The sequence below is a fragment of the Periplaneta americana genome, chromosome 17 (assembly GCF_040183065.1).
Source record: "Periplaneta americana isolate PAMFEO1 chromosome 17, P.americana_PAMFEO1_priV1, whole genome shotgun sequence".
Classification (NCBI taxonomy): domain Eukaryota; kingdom Metazoa; phylum Arthropoda; class Insecta; order Blattodea; family Blattidae; genus Periplaneta; species Periplaneta americana.
The window spans coordinates 17,551,161-17,563,270 of record NC_091133.1 but is presented as its reverse complement, the minus strand read 5'-3'; the positions used below and the strand labels follow the sequence as shown (position 1 = coordinate 17,563,270).

General features: G+C 35.2%; 1 protein-coding gene across 1 annotated transcript in view; it reads right to left on the bottom strand.

The window, feature by feature from the left end:
- Window positions 1-12,110, bottom strand: part of Sf3b2 (splicing factor 3b subunit 2) — a 61,851-nt gene that overhangs the window by 22,783 nt on the left and 26,958 nt on the right. Inside the window, exons 6-8 of the mRNA XM_069816397.1 lie at window positions 11,511-11,787; window positions 6,449-6,653; window positions 1,857-2,063 (exon numbers count right to left, since the gene is read on the bottom strand). Coding sequence (XP_069672498.1) covers window positions 1,857-2,063; window positions 6,449-6,653; window positions 11,511-11,787 — 689 coding nt within the window. The remainder of the gene's footprint in view (window positions 1-1,856; window positions 2,064-6,448; window positions 6,654-11,510; window positions 11,788-12,110) is intronic.

Genomic DNA, 12,110 nt, shown 5'->3' with positions numbered 1-12,110 from the left:
GAGTGAGCCACCAGCATAGCTCAGGTGGTAGTGAACTTGCCTACTAATCCAGAGTTGCGCATGGATGCTAATCCGGAGTTACACATGGATGCTAATCTGGAGTTGTGCATGGAGTGGGTTCGATTCCCACTTGAGCAAATTACCTGGTTGGTTTTTTCCCCAGACTTGCCCCAACTGTAAGGCAAATGTCAGGTAATCTATGACAGACCTTCGGCCTCATCTCAAATACCATCTCGCTAACGCCAATTCCATCAATGCTAAATAGCCCAGTAGTTGATACTACATTGTTAAATAACCAGAAAAAAGAAAACGGGAAGAGTGTTATATGTCTGACTCTGAGTGAAATTCGTTCCTGTATTCAACATCAAAGAGTCGAGTTTTTATTGTTATTATTATTATTATCGCTATTATTATTGTTGTTGCTATTATTAATTTTTATTGTTTACTCATGGTCTAGTTATTTACTTTTGTCGGGGGCCCATATCACTCTTGATTCGTTCCTTTAAGTACAGTAATAGTGTAGGCTATAAAAGCTGAGCCAGTTACCGGTAATTCAGAGCTCAAACATTATAAGAGGAAGCTGTTTATAAGCAGTATAGTAATGTGGACACTTCATAACGTGAGTACACTCTTAAAAGTCCCACATATATTCGATGCTTTATGTAAGGTTATTAGTTTAAAATAATTATCTGTTGTATCATGACATCTGTAACTGCTCCACACATATCGATGTGTGCCTCATTTTCCAGTGCGAACTTGCTGACCAGACAGTGGTTAGGGCGCGGAAGAATTTTGCACTATCTCTTTTTGACACATGGAATGTTCTTGTATGGTATGAAGATTAATTCAATTCACCGAACACAAACGTCTTTTCCTCTTTTGCTTTCTTGCCATCTTCTCAGAAAGGTATGTACAGCAACTACTTGAGTTGTGAATTATACCATGGCACATGCTCCACTGTACAAAACTATAAAACAGGTCTTTCCAAAGTTACACACTACATTCATCCTGCCTGTGGTTTTCCTAAGGTGTTAAGACAAATATCAGGATGAACCATAAAAGAAATGGGCTACGGACCCTCCCCACGAAAGTTTCGGCACTTTCCAAAATTAAAGGCTTCGAAATAGAAGTCTTGAATTTCGCATATTGTCTTCGGTACATGGGTGAGTTCACTAGAGTTCCACTCGCACTGTGAAAGAACTCGGTACCTTTCAATGTGCAGGCATTTTACATCTTCTGGCACTCCTTGTACTGCAGTTCTCTTATGCTCCTTATGCAGTAGTTATCAGGTTACATCAATTTTCGGATTTCCCCTTTAAATTTCTCTAGAGTTCCTTCAGTGGAACAGTGAAATTCGGAGTGAGACAAGTGACTAACATGCTTGGAGCTCACATATTCACTTTTTCTCAACCCCAAACTCCCTTGTAGGGACGCGTTTTCGCCTATTTTTTTATGTTTCTCCTCTTATTTCTCCCTTTCATTAATTAATTCATTCGTTTGTTATACACGCTACATATCTGACTTCAAGCATGTAAATGCAGCATGTCTAGGGATTTAAATCCCCAGATATTCAAGGGATTTAAATCCCCAGATACTCAGACTGTTTATACAATGCAAGATCGGAGATGGCAGACACTCCAATCATTCTACGTGACCTAGTCTCTTTCACTCAACAAGAATTTTAATCACATAAACTTGAGTGGAAGGTTGGGAACAATGATGCACTCAATCCACTTACTACCTCTGACTCCTGAGTTTACTTATGTTTTTATTCACATCACCCATTGTGTAAGAAGAGTATTGTCTCAACTCAATGTATACGTGACTGATTAAAGGTGTTTGTCTCTTTGACTTACCTTGCGCTTGAAGCACCAATGACGTGGAACTGGCACAGTATTCCGATGAGCTTTGAGTTGTACTAAAAGTTTGGGATCCCTGGCTGTCACATCATGCATTTCAACAACATCAGGTCTATTCACGAGTTGTTTCAATTCAGCAACACTCAGACGAGTCAGTTTCTTCAATTTCCTCTTGGACAACTTTGTTTTCTCCTCTTCTTTCTTCTACAAATGTAAAATGATAATTAAAAGAGCATTATATCTTTACACAATAATCTAATATACACATTAATAAAATTAAGTATATGTTTTGCAATTTTTTAAGTAAAATCACACTAGCATGTCGCAACCTTTGGCATTACTCATATTTCCATACAGTACTTCCTAAGATACTCCCTGTTAAGCCAGCTGTTTCAGTTACCAGATAATGTGACTGAATAATCATTCTAATGTCTTTGCTAAATGCTTGTGAGACATCTGTTATCCTAAATTACAACCACTCAATATCAGCAGCAGTCTGGTCAAAATCCTCCAGTTAATCTGAATATTCCATGACAATGTCAACATTCTCAAATTTTCGATTTTTTCCACCGCAATTTTTAAAAGGTTAATTTTTTGTAGATGAATTCACGTAATACTTAGTGGTTGCCATCATTTCAAGTCATGTATAGTTTAGAAGCAGACATGTGAGATCAGTAATCTCCACTTATCTGCGGTATTTGTATGAGCAGTTAACGTTGGCAACTTTCCTTGTACATTTTTAGTGCCTAGCAGCTTAATCTGAAAAGTTTTATAGAAAATCTAGACTTTAGTTGTACCCTGTATTCATAGACTGTGGTGATATCAGTCACGAACACTGTGCTCAGTGTCATTTATTATTATTATTATTATTATTATTATTATTATTATTATTATCATCATCATTATCGGATATAAATTCAAACTTTAGGGCTAACTAGTACGACCAACTCTGTTGGGCCCATTATGTCTGGCTACTTCATACAACTGACATTGTTAGCCACTGAAGAAGGAGAAGAAGAAGAAGATGAAGAAGAAATAATAATAATAAAAAAACAAAAACACAAAGTTATATGAAGTGTAGAAGTGTACGCAGTCTAGAATAAAACAAAGACACTTGTTAGTAGTCTCACAAACTAGTAGGTCTCTTTTTTTACTTATTTGAACACTCGAATTTGAATTGGAAATAAATGTTTGTAATTTTACATTGCTAAAATGAAATACCATTCCATATTCAAAATAAATTTTAGCACTGAGACATTAAATATTTAATCCAACACAATGTTTTATGTAATACTTCCCTTTTTGTAACAAAAGATACTTATTAGAGAATCTGTATTGCTTGTTCAACAATTTATTTAAAAATACAATATATAATAAAAAAAGGTAGGTAAATTAATTAGTGCTGACCTAATGGCTAGTTCGCCAGAATGGAAGATATGTGGCGAGCATTACTCTCTCAGGTATTTGACCACACTTTCAAATCCTCCCCTCCACCTCCGAAACCTTGCCTCTCTAATTTTGGCACCCAATTGCTGCTCCTGATTGAAGCATAATATATTATTTACCTAACTAAACTATAAATTTCATATAATCACAAATGCAATTCAAATAATAAAAAATAATTAAACAGATTCTAAATATGTTTAACTGTAACTACTTCAGAGATCCTAAACATTGTTAGGCCTACTTAATTTATTGTTATACAGTGAGATCTCGATCCATTGTTTTTTTGGGGAACAGGGAATAAAAACTACAAATACGGGAAAACGATAATACCAGGAAACCATAAAAATTACCGTATTTAGGCGTATAATAAATGCAACAGAATATGAACGTATCCCACTGTTCCCTAGATAATTTAATTGGGAATACCCACATAATCGATGCATTTAATTTTTGACAATAATCATAACTAACATAAAATCATAATGAACGTGTCTCGTAATATTTTATTCTTGTTTCTAAACTTGCGATTAAAAATCTATCGTTTCCTTAAATAGGGTATAAAATGAACAACCGAATGGTTAGTGATCACACTGAATGCACCTTTATTAGAACATTATGTACACTATTTCTTGTAGAAAAAATCTGCAATTAGCTTTCGTGCACATTTTTATGCCTGAATTCTGTAGTTCTGATAAGAATGATACTGAAATAGACAGAAAGGTCGAGTTTTACCACCTCCCACACCTTCGTACCAAGTCATGCACGTGATGAGAATGACGTACACACTAGAAATTAGTTCGCTATTTCTTACAAGATGCATTACTGATAATTTAGACAGAACTGAAGTATGAGAAAACCATAAACCTAGATTCGTGATACATTCAGAATGCAGATACAGTAGCGTGCAAATTAATCCGAAAAAGCCATATTTTTACATTTTCTGTCATTGTTGGCCTCACAGCTGCTCATACCGCTTTAATTGACATCTGTAGTACGTGTAATTCCATTGTTGAAGGTCTGTCATTTTTTTTATAATATGTGACATTTTGCCTGTCGTTTTGTACTTATAAGCATTTCATTTGTGTTGAAGACTTAATACTGCAATCCTGTGTACATTCTGTCGTCTTCACAAATGGATACAACTCCACAAAAACGGTCTAAAATTATAACATTAGCAGAGCATTCTTCTATGACACAGAGGCAAATTGCTGCAGAATGTCACATCGGTTTGGCTACTGTTAATTCGATCATAAAACGATACAGGGAGACTGGATCCATCACACCCCAGAAAAAAGGAAACTGTGGCCGAAAAAGGAAGACTTCACCTGCAGATGATCATTTAATTGTCAGGAAAAGTAAATTCAATCCTAGACTAACTGCTGTCGACTTAACCCGCGAGTTAATGGCTACCACTGGGGCGAATATTCACGACACAACAGTGCGGCGTAGGCTTTTGGAAGCTGGACGAAGGGCTCGTAAGCCTATTAAGAAGCAACTGCTAACCCCTGTTATGTGCAAAAAACGCTTAATGTGCGCAAAATTACATCAACACTGGACAGTGAATGACTGGAAGAATGTACTTTTTTCCGATGAGTCTCATTTCGAGGTCCACGGCCACCGTGTTTCTTACGTATGGAAAGGATCCGAAAAGTAACAGCAGCTCATCTCCAACAAGCACCCAAATAATGTAATGTTTTGGGGTTGTTTTACACATGAAGGGCTTGGAGCATTAATACCTATCAAGGGAATGATGAATTCTGACAAATATATTCACTTATTGGAAATCAGAATCGTACCCCAGCTGTAAAAATCATTTCCGGATGGCAGAGGTGTGTTCCAACAAGACCTGGCACCATGCCATACGTCTCGAAAAACTACAGAATTCTTCAACAAGAAGAATATTCAGGTACTCCCCTGGCCAGGCAACTCACCCGACATCAACCCCATTGAGAACTTGTGGTCAATTTGCGAAAGAAGAATGCAAAAAATGGATTGTTCTACAAAGGAGATGATGATTTCTGCCCTCATTGGTGTATGGTTTCACAATGAAGAAATGAAGAATATTTGTGGGAAATTAGTGGAATCCATGCCAAATCGTCTCAGAGCTGTTATTAGGAACAAGGGAGACCACATAGATTACTGAGGTATGTCTTAGATCCTTTTTTTATCTCGTTTGAGTGTTTTTGCATAAGTAATTACGTTGTTCGGATTAATTTGCATGCTACTGTATGTGTTACCACAAATCCATTCCCAAGTAGGTGGGCTTCCATTAACCTATACTGTTGCATTACATGCAACTAGAACCCGCGTCACAAATTAGGCCTATGACATACGCATGACAATAATGCCGGAACTTGTCTAGCTCTTTAGTAAAACCCTACAGAGATAATTCTCCTGTAAGTTTCTAAGCATATAAACATGTACTGAACATAAACAATGTACAGAAACACTTGCCACTGTGGAGATCGGCATCTGTGTTGTAGCACACCTGACTCTAAACAAGTCACAGCATTACGATGACAAATCTCGTTAGGTAATACGACTGTGTAATATATTATATAATAATACTGTATCAAGTGTTTATACACCTCCACATCATTTTTGTGTGAAAAAATATGATTAATCAATAAGTTACTATAAAATTACATTTCTTTTCAGAATCTAATACGTCTTCATAGCACAGAATTTCCGCATTAGCAGTCTATACCAAACGCATGTGTAGAATTTGTGCGCTGCACAAAGATGACAAATCACGTCACATATAATAGCAGCATAATACATTTTACATTTCTCCGCGAACTTTGACACAGTCTCCGGATCGCAATCTTCTGCATCCTCTTGCTTCCAAAATAATGATGGAGAGCACAAAGTTCGCCCTTTCAAAATAATAGAGAAAACTATTCATGCGGGAAAATATTGTGTCAGGACCGTGATTTCTCAACAATCGATGCAATGAAACAATAGTTCGAGGAACAATGGAACCAGGAAAAAATAACATTATTTATATGGGACTATTTCCGGGACCAAAAAAAGCGGACGAAAAAGGCGGGAAAACGACGATAATGGGAATGATGCATTGAGATTCCACCGTACAGCATTACTAATGTAAATAATTTAAGAATACATTCAGTATTAAATCTTACCTCCTCTTCCTCTTCCTCCTCTTCATACTCATCTTCTAGCTTTGGAACTTTCTTCAGTTCTGGTTCTTTGATTAGTTCTTTAATTAGATCTTTATTTGCATCCTCTGACTTTTCAGGTTCTGATATTCGGAATGTTTCGAAAATACGTGCAAACTGACGATACATTGGATCAAGTTCACTCAACCCCAGAGTTTCTTGAATGTATCTAAAAACATATAGCTTTGTGAAAATACAAATAGTATACACAACAATTCATCATACAGCTAAATTCTTATTCATGACAATTTCGGGAATGATGGATATAAGAATATATTTAACAATTAATATCTGAATATGAATAATTAAAATTCAAGATAATACTCCTCTAGATGACTTCACTTCTAAATGAATTAATTTAAAAATAGCAAATTTATTATATGCTATGAAATACACAGCTTAGAAATTAAATGTTCACCATACAAAAGATTTTTGTGGCTTAGCTAGCTGGAAGGCAAAATTGAAATTCTTACAAAATCCAATCCAGGCTATTAGAGGTAATTATTTTAATGAAAGATGGAAAGCAAGTCGTACACTTAGAAATAAAAAGAGAGATTATTTGAAGGAAAAACTGAATGAAGTAGAAACAAATAATAAGAACAAAAATATTAGAGATTTATAGAAGGGCATAAAGGAATTTAAGAAACTGTATCAGGAAAGGGTAAACGTGATCAAGGATGAGAATGGTGACTTGCTTGCAGACTCTCATTCCAACTTGAACAGATGGAAAAACTATTTTGGACAACTACTAAATGTACATAGGCCAATCAAATACAAACTGCTGAGCCAGTTACACCCGAATCCATGCTTTCTGAGGTCCAATAGTCTCCAGATATTGATCAAATTCTAGCAGAATTAATACAAGAGGGTGAAAGTGCATTATCTAGCGAAATTTATAAGCTTGTACTTGCTATTTTGGAAAAGTTAAATTGTACGAGAACAATGGAATGAGTCCATAACTGTACCTCTATCTTTAAGAAGGGGGTAAAGAATAACTGTAATAACTTTCGAGGAATATCACTTTTGTGAATGTCATACGAAATGTTGTCCAATATTCTTTTGAGAAAATTACCTCCATACGTAGATGACATTATTGGGGATCATCAATATGGTTTTAGACGTAATAGATCGACTATTGATCAGATTTTTTATATTCAACAGGTTACTGAAGAAAAAATTCAAGTATATGGGCACACTACAACAGTTATTCATGGTTTTCAAAAAGGCATATGACTCAGTTAAGATAGAAGTTTTATATAATATTCTTATTGAATTTGGTATTCGCAAGAAATTAGTTTGATTAATTAAAATATGTATCAGTGAAAGTTACAGGAGAGTCTGTATATGCTAGTTTCTGTCTGATGCTTTTCCAATTCACTACGGGCTAAAGCAAGGAGATACACTACCACCTTTACTTTTTAACTTTGTTCTATAATATGCCATTAGAAAAGTCCAGGATAACAGAGAAGGTCTGGATATACATCTTGATTACACAACTTTTTAACACTATATCACTTCGGAAAATATTAAAATGGATTTGAGGGAGGTGGGATATGATGATAGAGACTGGATTGATCTTGATCAAGATAGGGACCTATGGTAGGCTTATGTGAGGGCGGCAATGAACCTTCGGGTTCCTTAAAAGCAAGTAAGTAAGTATATTACTTCGGAATATGTATTATATGTCTTACTCATGTTAAATTTTACTGTACCTGGTTAACATGTTTCGGCCTATTATTGGCCTTCTTCAGAACTTGTTGTTGCTGGTCTTGGCACCTACACAAACACACCCCCACAGGAAACAAAACAAAAGGTGCCAAGACCAGCAACAACCAGTTCTGAAGAAGGCCGAAATATGTTAACCAGGTACAGTAAAATTTAACACGAGCAAGACATATAATACATATTCCGAAGGTCTGGAATTGAATGGGTTACATCAGCTCCTTGTTTATGCGGATGATGTGACTATGTTAGGAGGAAATCCACAAAATATTAGAGAAAACACGGGAATTTTACTTGAAGCAAGTAAAGAGATAGGTTTGGAAGCAAATTCTGAAAAGTCAATCTCGTGACCAGAACATAGTACGAAATGGAAATGTAAAAATTGGAAATTTGTTTGAAAAGGTGGAAAAATTCAAATATCTTGGAGCAACAATAACAAATATAAATGAGACTAAGGAAGAAATTAAACATAGAATAAATATGGGAAATTCCTGTTATTATTCGGTTGAGAAGCTTTTGTCATCCAGTCTGCTCTCAAAAAAAGATGAAAGTTTAAATTTACAAAACAGTTATATTACCAGTTGTTCTGTATGGTTGTGAAACTTGAACTCTTACTTTCAGTGAGGAGCAGAGGTAAGGGTGTTTGAGAATAAGGTACTTAGAAATTAAATCCAGACGTTTGAGATGGGCAGGGCATATAGCACACTTGGGCAAATTCAGAAATTCAATAGTGTGTTAACTGGGAGGCCGGAGGAAAAACATCTTTGGGGAGGCCAGACATAGGTGGGAGGATATTAAAATGAATTTGAGAGAGGTGGGATTTGATGATGGGGACTGGATTAATCTTGCTCGAGATAGGGACCAATGGAGGGCTTATGTGAGAGTGACAATGAACTTCCAGATTCTCTAAAAGCCATTTGTAAGTATGCTAGGGGGAAGGGGACAGCTGAGGACAGGGTATAATATAATCACATATCTTATGATCAGTTGTAATCTGTGTGCTGTTAGAACTGGATGAAGCATGTAACAGCTGAATAACATATTGTTGTTGTTCCTGCAATAACTCCTATGTGCAAAATTTAAAAAGCTGGAAGCAAGAGAAACGGTTTTATAACACAAAAACGCACTCCTACATGGACAATATTGACATAAGGTAAAGTAGATGAAATTGGTGAAAATCTACAGCAATAACTAAAGAAATTACTCCACAAATTAGTGAAACAAGTGCACACCGTGTGAAATTAATGAAATTTAAGCCCTACAAAAATTACACAACAGCAGAATTCATATCTAAGGGAGTCAATTCTAACAATATCTTTTTGAGTGATTTCTTGAATCTGTGAATGAAGGTTTAATAGACCACAACTTTCGCTTTTTTTTTATTTTGCTCCCCCCCCCCCTCCTCCAGTGAGTAATGGTTTGCTTAAAAAGAGGAGTAAACAGTCACAATAATCGTTATTGCTGACCAGATAAACCAGCTATCCTTTATCAAACACTGCTCCATGAACTGGAAGTTGGTTTTTGGTGTGCTATTAGTGCAAGGAAAATAAGTAGTCTAATATTTCTTAATTCACACCAGTACAATGAACTACTATGAACCAATTTTTCGATGAACTATCAGAAAAAGAGAGAGACTGTTGGATACAATAGCTCTGTAGTCCAAAGCTGCAATTAAGTGCAATGTTTGATGACAGAATGATTATTATCGGTAATGTGTGGTTCCCTTGATCTCCGAATCTAATACTATGCAACTTTTACTTATGGGGTAATTTTAAAGACAAAGTGTACAAAACAAATGGAAGAAATGAAAGATAATATCCTGTGTCAGGTCGAAAGCATTCCAGTGGCTGAGGTCTGAGTAAATTTTCAAGACAAAATCTTTGTTTAGCATAGTAAAGACAACATTTTGAACATAATTTTTAATTTACGAATGTCAGTGTAACCTGTACATCTCTGGCAGTCCCCAGCAAAAATACAAAAATCCCTATATACAGTGAACATTTAAGTTACATTCTCCACAAGAAATTAAAATGTTGCTAAAATATACTGTTGTAAAATGCAAACATTTCTGTATGTCCTCAAGTGTGTGAAAACATTTATGTCAGATCTATAACATATCAATAAAAGATATGTTAATTCTTCACACCGTGTCATTCAAACACCCTATTTGCTCGAAAACAAGATCCCATTTTTTCTAGGTTTGTGATTCAAAATTTAGGTCTTAAAAATGAGTATATGCAAATGCAAAATGAGAACACTGTGTGAAGGTTACTTAATAAAACATATCATAGTAACATAAATCTAATGATATTCAGAGTTTTAAACCTATATAAAAATTAAATTAAGGTTAACTTGCTCGTTGTTCATAGCTATGCCTTGAAAGCATTAAACATTGATACTATGCATCATTAATGTGTTTAATCGGATATTTTTATGGTTACGAAAATAATTTAAAAAAATCAGTGCAATTTAAGCTACAATAAATTTTTGAACTTAGATTATCAGCATATTTTTACGAGCATAATACTGACACACAAGATTAACATACTCCAAACATTAAGAGGATTTTATAATGGAGAGGGGTCTTATCTTCCATTAAGTACGGCAATTTAGGTGCCAAAATTCGTCATAATTAGTTCAATTCCATTAAAAGGCTAGAAGAAATCTTTGGATCTACATGTTTTAATTTCGATATTTAATAAAGCAACATTTTTTTTAATTTCGATATTTAATGAAGTGTTTGAATTAAAATACTGTACTAAGACAACTAAAAGGAAAGCATCTCACCCCTTTCATTTAACTCTGATATCTAACAGACGTTCATCTTCAACAATTTTCTGAGGTGCTTTTGTGCCAAGTCATGGAGACTCTTCACACAGATTACGAGTTCCATGATGTTGATTGGTTTTTAATGCCCAACATAGTCATTGGATTATCTTAAATGATATCTATTTTTAAATTGTGCATCTAATACTAGTACACAGCAGCATTATCAGACATATGGCTATGTAATCAGTGAGATTATGAATCTATATGAGTCCACTCTTTTCCGTCAAAGGTCTCTATAATTATTATGATGGTGAAGACTGTTACCAATAGTTATGATGTAGAAATGGTGGATTAAACAATGAATTTTGCTTTTACTCGAAACCTAAGAGATCAGTAATTCTACTACATGGAATTGATGGCTTTAATTTCTAGTTAAATGGAAGCAGAAAGAAACATGCTATTAGTTGACCATGGATGATATAAAGTTCCATGATGTAAGAATATCAGAATGCCATCACCACAATAATTTACTTACTCAATTTCAACATCTGGTTCTTTCTCTCCAGTTTCTTCATCTGGGTCCTTCTTCTCTTCTGCTTTTTGCTTCTGTAGCTCTTGTTGTCGATGTTTGGCACGTTTCTTCCTCTTTTTCTTACGCTTGTTCTTACTTTGTCTTTGGTCCTGCTCTGGTTGTTGAACAGATTTTTGCTTTCGGCCACTCTGATTTTGATCTTCGTCATCTTCATCATCTATTTCATCCACAAGACCACTTCGACTGATAACAGGAGCAGGTGGAGCCTCTGGAATATTCTCTGGAAAACACATATATTAAACAATTATTTTAAGTACATATTTATACTGTCAAATACTTTATAAATTTTATGAAATGTACGTGGGAGATATACTTCACTTATTTTTGTTGAAACTGATTTCGTAAAACTCAAAATTCAGTTGCTCTTTTGATCTAGGAGTTATCATTCGAGCCATGGTTTGCAGTTGCAAATCCAACAAAGGGTAACAGTTTTCAATGGTGATATAAAAATTCTCAACACAGCATCTTTCAGAAGTGTAGGTGGAAGATCCCATGTCATATATTTATAACAGAATAAAAAAAGTATGTCTCTAAATAAAAGAA